This window comes from Sinocyclocheilus anshuiensis, unplaced genomic scaffold (assembly GCF_001515605.1).
Source record: "Sinocyclocheilus anshuiensis isolate Anshui unplaced genomic scaffold, SAMN03320099.WGS_v1.1 scaffold1393, whole genome shotgun sequence".
NCBI lineage: Eukaryota > Metazoa > Chordata > Actinopteri > Cypriniformes > Cyprinidae > Sinocyclocheilus > Sinocyclocheilus anshuiensis.
The window spans coordinates 1,073,491-1,086,338 of record NW_015548343.1 but is presented as its reverse complement, the minus strand read 5'-3'; the positions used below and the strand labels follow the sequence as shown (position 1 = coordinate 1,086,338).

Genomic DNA, 12,848 nt, shown 5'->3' with positions numbered 1-12,848 from the left:
ATTCAGCAAGTACACATTAAATTCACAAATAATGACAGTAAAGATATTCATAATGTTACAATAGATTTCAAATAAATGATGTTCTTTTGAACTTTGTTCACCAAAGAATCCTGAAATTTTTTTTTATCATGGCTTCTACAAATATATTAAGCAGCACAACTGCTTTCAACACTGATAATAATAAGAAATGTTTTATGAGCACTATATCAACATATTATAATGATTTTTGAAAGACGCTTAAGTCTGGAGAGTAATGCTGAAAATTCACAGGAATAAAGAACATTTCAAAGCATATTAAAATAGAAAACAGTTATTGTAATATTATTTCACAATATTACTGTTTTACTGCATTCTTGATCAAATAAATGCATCCTTGGTGAGCGTAAGAGACTTCTTTCAAAAACATTTTTAAAAAATTTACTGACCCCAAACTTTTGTTTATATTTAATCTTTTTTATTATATTTAATCTTCCATTTGTGTTATTTCAGTTATAATCAGTGTTGGGGAAAGTTACTTTTAAAAGTAATGCATTACAATATTGCGTTACTCCCTAAAAGAGTAACTAGTTACGTTACTTGGTTACTTTTTATGGAAAGTAATGCGTTTTATTACTTTTGCGTTACTTTTTAAATATAAGCAGGGCTTGATTGTTTTTAATATAAGAAGTTCTATTTATAGCAAATATAAAAGCCCTTTCACACCAAAAAGTGTAATGAATAAACCTCAGGCTGAAGCAAAAGTAAATTCACGTCTGTACAGTAGAACGCAGGAGAAGAAACACTCTTCAGCAATAAAAAAACAAAGCACAATTGTTAGTTTATCTAAAGTCATTTTTGCCTATTAGTATGGTTGAACTGGATCATCAAAGGTCAGCAGCAAAGACATTGGTTAATAAAATGGGATTAGATACATTTGTGTTATTTAACATATTTAATTATTGCAGGTTTGCGTCATATTCTGAGTTTGCATTTCACTGTTTTAATTCATTTTGATTAATACTAAATCTGCTTTTTGTGAGTGGGATGAATTAATGCACATTCACATTTAGTCTAGAACTACAGTAGCATCATGTTCACACAGCGCACACAATTCCTCTGCACTTCCGATTTCTCCCAATATGGGGACAGGAGACTTGTCAGTCAATAAATGGGAAAACAAAGTAACTGGCATTACTTTTTTGAAAAAGTAACGTTTAAAAGTAACTTTAAAAAAAGTAATGCGTTACTTTACTAGTTACTTGGAAAAGTAATCTGATTACGTAACTCGCATTACTTGTAATGAGTTACCCCCAACACTGGTTATAATTACTATTATTCGAAAATGAGTGGGGGTGTCTACGTTTATGTTTACCGTAGTACTTAAATCCTATTTGTATGATAGGCTATTACATAATACTTCACAGAACACTGTCATTTACCATGGTAACACAGGCACAGTCAGGTTAAATGTTAGTCAATAGCGGAACGAACGCACTACTAACGACTTAAAATCACCTCAGCAGAATGACAGAAAACTGCTGCTGTTGCGTACGTTTCTCGTGCGCTGTAAATTCAACCATTTTTCTGAGAAATCTCAGCGCGTCGCAGCGGCACATTTAATCGCGCGCAGAAGGATTCTCGTCGTCATTGCTCAGCAGATTCAACGATGCGGCAAACAAAGCAAGCAAGCATCCTTTCACAACTGCTTCATAATCGGTACCGCGACTCTGTTTACAGCCCATATCCAGCATCCAGCTGTTCACCATCCCTTCTGATCTGTCAACACGCCAATGTCAGAGTCGCCACCAGGCAATTAACGCTCCGGTAAAACGATGCTAAACTTACAGCGTCCCGTCTGCGAATAACACATATTCAGCGAGGCAGCCCGACTGCCAGATGCAGCGATATGGAGAAATGTACCTGCAGTGGAACTTACCGGGGAGGAATCCAGCACGAGCGCGCCCTAGTTATGAATATCAAGTGATTATACCGCTGGATGCTCTGGTGCTGTTTGCCCTTGGAGATGACGGTGCAAAATGCTGTGGCTGATCACTGCTAAACAGGGGAAAGGTGATCTGATCCAACTCTGTGTTGCCCCTGTAGTGCTTCAGTTCCACACAATGGTGGAATGTCACTGGGTGTTTTGCACAATGCAACGATAGATTTGATCTATTATGTGGGGGAGAGTTTATTGCCTCCCCATGAACAAATGCTTCTCTGTTTGATAAACTATACAGTTGTGACCCAAAGTAATGCACCCCTAACTACACCCTTAGTAGTGGCTGAAACATTTGAACCTAAAATCAGTAATAAAAATGTAGCTAACTAATAGATATGGCTTAACAGACAATAAGCAAAATAAACAAAAAAGTTCATATCGAATAATTTGCTCACAAAATGAGTTCCAAAATAAAAATGAAGAATGAAGTTCCTGTAACTGGTCAAGCATCCCACTAGCAACACCAAGGTCCTGGGTTTGATTCCCAAAGAACACACACAAAATGTAGGCCTATAATACAAGGTGCTTTTAAAAGCAACTGTCAAGTGCATAAATGTAAAGCTGTGTGTATGTAATATGTATACATAACAATTAAAAAAAAACAATTTAAAAATTTTTTTTAATAAAAACTGAAAGTAAAAGCTGTCATTATCAATTACTTTTTATTCTGTTTTATTATTATATATTTAATATATTATAGAATACAGAGAGTGTGTGGTAGTTAACTAACATTAACTTACAATGAGCAAGACATTTGTTACAGTATTTATACATTTTTGTTAACATTACTTAAAAGTACAACTCTTTTCATGTTTATTCATGTTGCTCAGGTTCATAAATAGGCTATAATTTACAGATAAAACGTTTAATTTGAATAAAGTATTAGTAAATGATAAAACTAACACTAACTAATGCTTTGGAAGTATTTTTCAATGTTAGTTCAGTTTGTAGTTTGTGTGTTACCGAATAAAGGGTAATCAATAATGACAGCTGTTCTAGTTCCATTATGAATTGATAAATGATTCGTAGAATGTATTTTAATTATACATTTGTGACTTTTAAATATATGATCATACGCATTTATTGATATGGACCAATGAGTCTGAAATAAAGTAAAGTTTATTATAAATAATGGGGAAAAAAATTATTAGTTGTTTAGGCCTGAAAAAAAAATCAGTCCAAAAATGTCTCTTTGGAATCTATGGGTCCTTAAATGTTTGTCACATTACATTAAAAGACCAATTATTTGATGATCAGACAATATGTCTCTGTATAATCAAATACTGAATAAAATACATTTATATGCAGCATCATTAAAGGTATTGAATGTATATAGTTGCTAGCACAGTTGTTGCATTTTGCAAGCAAATGTAGTTAACATGGCTCAGGCTTGATAACATCTTGCATAACAGAAGCATTTATACCGCTCAATGGCTGGTAAGAAAAAGGGATAGTTGTTGCCACTGGCATGAGCCGGTTGAGGGAGGGGCTGCTATTTAACACAGCACCAGTCTCAGTGCCAGCTTCAGCCTAGTGCACAATGCCTACTAAAATTAACCCTCTAGTGCACTTCATTAAGGGTACAGCTGGGTATTTTATGATGTTTGAAGCTGTTGGGTGGTCCAGATGAGCTACTAAAATTTACATGCATATTTCTTAATTTAGGAGATCCTTCTATCCAAACCAACAAAACTTACTTCACTGCACTTTCTTGTGTCTTTCAGTCCAAGTCTGTTAGCACTGAAGTCCACCTATACGTGTACTCTAAAATAAACTTTGAGCAGATGTACAGTCTTAAAGGTTGTTCACACCAAGGATAATTATAATGATAAATATAAAGTTTTAATAATCATTCTAATAATTAATAATCATTTGTTTCTTCAGGTTGATGAACCATGAATACATTCACAGCCCATAATAATCTATCCTGCTTTAATGAGCTCGAGCATTTAAAGCGGCAGACTACATAACTGCTTATAATAAACAGAATGTTATCGTGCGTTAGTGCGGATGCTATAGTTACTGTTATAGCCATCTTTTTAGATATCAATCGGTGTGTAAACGGCCTTTACAAATGGGCCAAAAATAATGATGACTCATATTGGAGACAGAGCTATTTTCAATTTTTTGTCCAATCAAACGCTCTAAAGAATGAAAATGTCCCTCCCCCCTAATGCCAACTGCCACCAATTAGTAACAGCAAAAAACAAATCATGGTTCATAGCAACATATTAAATTAAAGACTACTGGAAATTAAATAAAACGAAAAAAAAAAAAGATGAGCCATTAAATGTAAAGAAAACTGCACTCTTCAAGCAACAGGGTTTCAAGGACATAAAAGAGAACTTTATGTTGCTTTAGTAATTAAAAAACAATATTACATTTAGTATTTTTTATATCTCCATCAACATAAAATGCAAAAAGCACCTACAATAAAATATTTAAGATGTGTTTTGAACAGACACCTAAAGAGAAGTCAAAACCAATAATAAAAGTTGTCTAAACTGATTTGTATGAAACGTTTATGAATTTTGAACCCAAGAACTTATTTCTATATAGCAAGAGGAAACATTCAGATTTGCAAATGCCATTCTCACCTGCTCAGCAGATGCTGAAGTCACAGTACCAGGTGCGATGGTGACTTTCAGGTGCCGTCTGTTTCTCTTCCTCACTGTTGTAGAGGGCTTCTCTTCTTTCTCTTCCTCCTTCTCATCCTTTCCTGCCTTCTTTTCTTCCTCATCCTCTGTCTTTTTCTCATGTTTTTCCTTTTCTTTCGTCTTCTGTTTCTCTTGAGACAGAGGGGTTGCCAGTTTGATCACCCGGACAATCCCCTCATCCGCCGCAGAGACACTCTTCTTGTCCTTCGCCTTCTTCCGCTGAAAAAACAGTGAAATCAGCGTATTCATTTGAACACTGTAATAAAACCTGCAACAAGAACCACCTATCAAACGTATGCAGGTTTAAATAATTTTAGCTGGATCCAAGACAATTCAGAAAAGGCCACAAAAGGGTTATCAGTGAGTTTAGAAACTGTTCGGCTATTTCTGACGCCCACTGCCTGGATCACACAAAGCAGTCCTTATGCGACAGCCTGTGAGTGTGATTGAATCTGTCAGGTGCACAATTAGGCCATTTCTATTAGACAAATTAGTTTTTTTAAATAGAAAGAAGGTACAAGAACATAATTCATGCTGGCTTTTATTTCAAGGCCTGAATCAGGGCATTAATGGCCATTACCAAATGATATTGTAGTATTTTAACAAAACACTTAAAAACACTTTTTTTTTTTTACTTTAAACCGGGTTATTGCAGTACACAGAATAAATGATTATGGCCATCATCATTTTGTCCATCTGCTCCGTAAATTGCACAAACAAATCTAATTCTTAAACTTAATCTGCCTTTTCTCTCAGGCTGTGAGATAATGTCATTTGGATCTGTTTTTCTCTCTGTCCACTTGGAGGACAGGGGAGGAAACAGCCTTTTGTTGTCCTATAACAGTGTGCAGAGACAAAGTGCCTCCATTCATGCAGACAGAGCTATCACAGGCCATCTCGGTCCGGCAGTCTATCAAACCAGCATGAACACAACAAGTCTGCACTGACAACTGACACATAGACTCAATAATCTATGCCTTATAAAGCAATTATAATGTGTTCATCATTTATTGATCATAAGGAATAGTGCATGTACACAGCTGTTTAACTGTGTGCCTTCATATACTGAGTAAACTGTAAGGTTCTAAGATGTTTTTACCTGCATTTAAAATCATTTACCTTTAGTATTTAATTATAGCAAAGTACCACAATCAATTATAGCAAAGTATTTTTCTACAATATAAAAAAAAAGGTTTTGGATCACTGAAAAGTTGCTGAAAAAAAAAAAGCTGCATAATGTGTCATCAAATGGCTTGGCCTCTAGAGACTGCTGGGTAAAAAGTACATATTCTGAAGACAGGCATATTCGGAATGGCATACTAGCATGCTAATATTCCTGTTTTTGCAGTATGTACACTACTGTTCAAAAGTCTGGGGTCGGTAAGATTTTTTTTTTAATGTTCTTGAAAGTATTCTCTTAGTGTCACCAAGGCTACATTAATTGATTAAAAATATTATAAAACAGTAATTTTGTGAAATATTACAATTTAAAATAATTGTTTTCTATTTTAATATATTTTAAGATGTAGTTTATTCCTGTTATTGCAAAGCTGAATTTTACATCACTTATAACCAGTGTTGGGGAAAGTTACTTTTAAAAGTAATGCATTACAATATTGCGTTACTCTATAAAAAAGTAACTAATTACATTACTTAGTTACTTTTTATGGAAAGTAATGCGTTACGTTACTTTCGCGTTACTTTTTAAATCTGGACAGGGCTTTCTTGTTTGTTTTTAAAATAAAAAAGTTCTATTTTTGGCAAATATAAAAGCCTTTTCACACCAAAAGTGAAATGAATAAGCCTCAGGCTGAAGGGAGAGTAAATTTACGTCCGCACAGTAGAATGCAGAAGAAGAAATTTCAACACACTTCAGCAATAAAAAAAGACTAGAGTAATTTTTGCTTATTAGTATGGTTGAACTGGATCATCGAAGGTCAGAAGCAAAGACATTGGTTAATAGAATGGGATTAAATATAATAAACAACCCTCAACGGACACCTTGGCAATTGAATCGCCATTGGCTAGTATATTTTTTTGTTTACTCGCCAGACTGAAATACTAATATATATATATATATATATATATAAAAAGTTATGCCATTTTACAAACATATATAATGTTTGTATCAAAACAGGGACAATAATAGGTGAGCCCCAGCCAATGAGATTGTTGTTTGCGCATTAGTTCCGTCTACTACAGGAAAACCCGGCAGTTCTTAAAAGCTGAAGAATTCCAAAGGTATATCGTTTACATGTAGCGCATCAATTCTGCATGTTATGTAAGACTCTCGCTTGCTCTCGCTCTTTGCTCACAGTGAGAGAAAGCGACGGCGAGTCGTGCGCCTTCACACTAGAGTTTACGTTACGCCAAATACACAAACACAGGTGCGCTGCGCATCCATTCAAATGAACTGAAAAATATCAAAGATCGCTTGACGGCGAGAGAAACTCTGAAGCGCTCAGTCAGAGTGTTCTGTGAGTGAAAATATATATGTGCTAAACTTAATACTTAGCCTCCAACTCACACACTGGCGAGTAAAATCTGAGAATTGATTAGCCATTGGCTAATATTAGACATCATTTAGTCGCCCAGAGTGAAGATTTAGTCGCATATGCGAGTGATTTACTCGCAATGTAGAGGGTTGAAAAGGATATTTGTGTTGTTTAACATTTAATTATTGCAGGTTTGCATTATCATTCTGAGTTGCATTATTTTTATTCATTTTGAGCAATACTGAATTTTTTTTTTTTTTGTGAGTGAGATGAATTAATGCATATTCATATTTATTTTAGAACTACAGTAACATCTGATTTCTCGCAACATGGGGACAGGAGAGCTGGCAATCAATAAATTGGAAAAAAAAAAGTAACTTGTGTTACTTATTTGAAAAAGTAACTCAAATATTCTCTTGTAAATTAAGAAGTAATGCATTACTTTACTAGTTACTTGAAAAAAAGTAATCTGATTACGTAACTCGCATTACTTGTAATGCGTTACCCCCAACACTGCTTATAACTACAGTCTTGTGTGTCACATGACCCTTCAGAAATCATCTAATATGCTGATTTGGTGCTCAAGAAACATTTCCTGTTATTATCAATGTTGAAAACAGTTGAGCTGTTTAATATTTTGGAGGAAATCTTTGTAACATGCTACAGTTTTAAACCTTTACCATTACATACTGCTTCGGATACCAATTGTAAACATGGTAAAATTATAGTATGCAGTGCATTCGCTGCAGTATGGAGTATGCTTTTATTCCATCCTGAACATAACTGAGAATTTATGTTCACACTACACATATTTCAGCTGGGAAATGAACAAAATTTGGGTTATGTGAGTGTACTGAATACTAATATCATATCAGCATCATGAACTTGATAATAGAGCGATGACGTACCTGGCTCTGGTGTTTTGTCTTTGACTGTCTCTCCATGGCTGAAACAGAAACAGAGTATTAAATTAGGTAAAGGAAGTGCATGCGGAGGATATTAAATTATGAGATCTGCCCACCCGAAATACTGAATATGTATATATAAACACGCTGGCAAGTAGGTTAAAATTGTGTAGAACTGTCAAAACCTCTGTCACAGTAATCATTCAAACAGCATGCCTGAGCCTTCTTTGAACCTTGACCCCAGATCTCAGAAGGAACTAGTCTTGTTATGTGAACTGCTGCTTCACTCTTTCAGACCCTCGAATGTTTCTTTTAAACACATGGCTGCTACGTTTGTGGAAACCTACGGGAATGCGTTTCATTTATTCAAAGAATACACAGATTTCACTGAAAGCTACAGTTAGTACATCCAATTTCAATAGTAAACTGTAATTTGAGGATTCAGCACACCCCTTCAGATGACGTCCATGACAGTGAACGCACAACTCAACCACTTTTCCATACTGTGCACACTAAAAGCAGCCAGTCATGGAAAACCAGCTTATTGTTTCCACTGTAAAAACTTTTTTTTTTCTTCGTCCTCAAACTCTCTAAAACGACTACTGCTCTGGAACGAGCTTAAGAACTGATTCCAGACAGTTGAGTGAGAATAAAAGCAGCTATATTACCTGAGAGGTATCTCTCCAGACGGGAGGTGGAGCTTTGGTTTCCCCGGCAGCAGAACAAGCTCCAAACCAGGACGGTGGCCAATACCAACACAATCACCCAGAGCACCCGGGCCAGAGCCGGGTACACCAGGGCCCAATCTTGCAGCGCGTCCATACTTAGCCACTTTTCCTTTTCCCCTCTCGGTCTACTCCCTCTATTCTAGCTCCTGTGGCTGCTTCTCAGTGGCAGATGGGCAGCAGCTGTGCCAGGCCACAACCCACGTCAGCTCTGGAGGAGTGCGTATACGAGCGTGTGCGTTTTCTTCACTGAGCCGAGCGGCACTCGCAACCCTGCCTGCATTATCCAGCAGCCACTCACAGGGCAAAACATCTCTCACTCACACACACCCTCATTTCACTCCGGCTCCGAGACCTGTTGGTTAATGGTAGGTAGTAACAAAGAAATGCACCCGAGGCACTTTAAAGCGACAACGTAGATCACTTACTAGGTGTGCGCATATAAACACTGAGAACATGGAGAAAATGAATGTAAACAGTGGCCTTAAAATGTGTTTGGAAATTTAATCACACGGAACTGATTACGTACATCCACTTAAAAAACAAAAACAAAACAAAAAAACACGACAGTGGGATTAGTTATTGCTAAAATGGTTAGTTAGTTCGGAGTAGTTCTCTAGAATCATTTTCACATTTTTAAGTGTGACTTCCATGGTTAAAGACTTTAAGACTCACTTTAAAAAAAAAAGCAGCAAAAACAACATTTATATAAGAACCATTATTAATAATTGATCAAAACTGAGAACCAAATCAGCATATTAGAATGACTTCTGAAGGATCATGAATGCTGAAAATTCTACTTTGCCATTATAAAATATACGGTAGTATTACTCTAAAAGTTCTTTTAAATTGTCATTATTTTTCCACAATATTACTGTATTTTTTATCAAATAAATGCAGTCTTGGTAAGCATAAGGAAATTGATTAATTGAAAAATCGTAATTATTCCAAACTTTTGAACGGTAGTGTGGATGCATTACAGTCTCTATTTTGCTTAATAGAACAACTGATCTGCTTCCAGGAAACATGCATACTAAGTTCTAAACAGCACATTTTCCACAAGCATTTTGTCTGGACTTTGGATGAAATATAAAAATAACCAAAGGAAAATCTGTCATTCAGAGGAAGCTGGTCATTTATGACTCACAACAGGACCTTTCCATCTTGGTTAGCTGCGTTGACAACACACACCGTTTTTTCAACCTCTGGCCCAAAATTACCTGGTCCCCCCAAAATCAAACACAGATGCCCAACATCCTTAGGTTTGGGCTTGTAAACACACTGGAAAATCAAGAAGGCTTTAAAAGAGATGATGATCAGTCAGGCAGCTGGTAATGACTGGTTTGTGGCTGTCTTTGGGTGAGTATCCAGACAATGGTGGAAAAGGTAGTCACTGCTGCCACCTAGTGGATGAAACATGAGCTGAGACATTGCTTATGCATATTCTTGCCATTACTGAAAGATTATCACCACAGACTTGATACAGGGCTTCCACCCTTTCTGACCTATGGATTTGTGTGATTTTCAAAGCCTTTTTCATTCATTTTTGTTGACTGTATATATTTATTTTATTACTTTTTTTGGAAGACTGCTCCTAAAAGAAAAGAATGAAATGCTTTTGAATGGTTTTCTATTAACAGTTCTAAAGTTTGCGGGTCAGTAAGGTTTGTTGTTCTTGTTTTTTATTTTTGTTTGTTTGTTGGAAAGAAAATTATTTTATTCAGCAAAAGTCAGAGAAAAAAATTACTTAAAATTAAGAACCCTTTTATTTGAAATACATTTTGGAACAATCTATGTATAACTGTTTAAACATGGATAATAATAATAAGAAATGTTTCTTGAGAACAAAATCCGCATATTAGAATGATTTCTGAATTTCATGTGACACTGAAGACTGGAGTAATGGCTGCTGAAAATTCAGCTGTGTCAAAGGAATAAATTACATTATAAAATATATTAAAATGGAAAACGAATTGTAATATTTCACAATATTGCTGATTTCACATGGTGAGCATAAGAGATTTCTTTCGAAAACATTTTTAAAAATCTTACTGACCCTAAACTTTTGAACTTTTAGCAACAGAAACTTCCAGGACCTTTTAAGATTTTTAATTTCCATACCTTTTTCAGGATAACTCAACTACGAGTTATCTATTAAAAATGTTTCTGTGAGTGGTCTCACATGACCAACATCGGCTTAAATGAACAATGTCTTTAAAGATGAAACCATAGTTGAACCTTTTTGGAAACAATCCTTATTATTTGCTCCCGATAATGACACCAAAATTACACACTTCACCTTTAACCATAAAAGATTCCAGAAGTATGTTGCAAGATCCTTGAAAATGTGTTCAGAAACACACTTTCACTGTTTATTGTCATGTTATGATGTTCAAAACAATGACTCGCATAAGGGAAAAGAAAAATGTCCTTTGAGATTACACTGAACTGGAATAATAAATAAAATCTTGCCTGGTAAATTCCTTCCTTCATACAGAATACATAAAGTTCACGGAAACACCCCAGAACTCCGTAGCTTTTGTCATGCTGGACATGTCTCCATCAAACTTTTGTAAAAATGCTCCTAATATGAAACGTGACTAAATAAAAGATTGTTAGTTAAATACTAAGATGAGGTTGAGGAGTAAATTAATCCGCTGTTTGCCTTGTGTTTCCAGTCTAATAGAAGCCAGTGTCTTGAGCCGCCCAGTTCGGTGTCTAGAAAGGAAATAGAGGATCATTAGTGACATCAAAGATGCAGCATATACAGCAGAAGTTTGCTCGAAACTATTTCTTCTATTAAGTGTTTGACATAAATATTTTAAGTGGCCAAAATGTTCTGACTCAAGCAATGTCTCCAAAGTGAGTATCAAGCAAAATGCAGGACAAGATATATGATGTGAATTACTTCACTGACATAAAATCTGATGTGTCTGGGCTTTGATTTGGGAGTGTGCAAGATATTTTGGGGGCAAATGCTTCAATGTTTCAAAGCAAAGGTTTCCCAGCACACTCATTTTATGACGCTCATGATTCCAATGAGGCTCGGCTGAAGGAAAAAGGGTCCGCCTGAGCACCCTGTGTGTGTTGTTTGCTTTGAGTCCAGTACCTCGTTCCTGCTGCTGTGGCTGATCTTCTTCTCGATGTTCATTGCCAGCATCTGACTGCGGAACGACAGGCTCTTGGTCTTCTCGATCACCTGCTGATACGGCGACACGGCGTTGTTGCCCATCACCACGTGACCCTGAGTAGAAAACACTCATCAGGAAGGAGCAGCGAACCGTTTAAGACATTAAAAGAACACCAGCATAAATTAAAAGAAATTTTCCAAATATTACAATGAAAAAGTAAAGGCTTTAGAGGATTTAGTGATTCAGCATCACTTTGGGTTTATAATGATTTGCAAAACTTCAGACAACCTTTTTTTTTTGTTTGTTTTTTTACTGAATTACAGCTCCTATGCCAACTTACATTAAGATCTTAACAACAAACACACAAACAAAGGCAAGAAAACTAAAACTGGCTTGTCCTTTTAAACAGAGATTACCCCCCAACCCCCCTCCCAGAGAAAATAAATGTTTCTTTTTTTTATGTTAATACCTCACAATTAGATGTTAATATTATTAATTCAACAGCTTATGTTAAATATTTAATATTTTTACAGCATTTATTAATCTTAATTTCCTCAAATAGATTTTTAAAATTTCAGTATAAATTAAAGAAATTAATTAGCTAATACAGGTGCATCTCAATAAATTAGAATGTCGTGGAAAAGTTCATTTATTTCAGTAATTCAACTCAAATTGTGAAACTCGTGTATTAAATAAATTCAATGCACACAGACTGAAGTAGTTTAAGTCTTTGGTTCTTTTAATTGTGATGATTTTGGCTCACATTTAACAAAAACCCACCAATTCACTATCTCAACAAATTAGAATATGGTGACATGCCAATCAGCTAATCAACTCAAAACACCTGCAAAGGTTTCCTGAGCCTTCAAAATGGTCTCTCAGTTTGGTTCACTAGGCTACACAATCATGGGGAAGACTGCTGATCTGACAGTTGTCCAGAAGACAATCATTGACACC

At 35.7% G+C, this 12,848-nt stretch overlaps 2 protein-coding genes across 2 annotated transcripts in view; both read right to left on the bottom strand.

Moving 5' to 3' along the window:
* LOC107656577 (plectin-like) overlaps positions 1-8,994 on the bottom strand; it is a 99,154-nt gene extending 90,160 nt beyond the window's left edge. The window contains exons 1-3 of the mRNA XM_016444469.1: positions 8,704-8,994; positions 8,039-8,076; positions 4,576-4,854 (exon numbers count right to left, since the gene is read on the bottom strand). Coding sequence (XP_016299955.1) covers positions 4,576-4,854; positions 8,039-8,076; positions 8,704-8,857 — 471 coding nt within the window. The 5' untranslated portion in view covers positions 8,858-8,994. The remainder of the gene's footprint in view (positions 1-4,575; positions 4,855-8,038; positions 8,077-8,703) is intronic.
* A 2,097-nt stretch (positions 8,995-11,091) lies between these two features.
* Positions 11,092-12,848, bottom strand: part of LOC107656637 (eukaryotic translation initiation factor 3 subunit E-B-like) — a 13,657-nt gene continuing 11,900 nt past the window's right edge. The window contains exons 12-13 of the mRNA XM_016444560.1: positions 11,870-12,004; positions 11,092-11,478 (exon numbers count right to left, since the gene is read on the bottom strand). Of these exons, the coding sequence (XP_016300046.1) occupies positions 11,440-11,478; positions 11,870-12,004 (174 nt within the window). The 3' untranslated portion in view covers positions 11,092-11,439. The remainder of the gene's footprint in view (positions 11,479-11,869; positions 12,005-12,848) is intronic.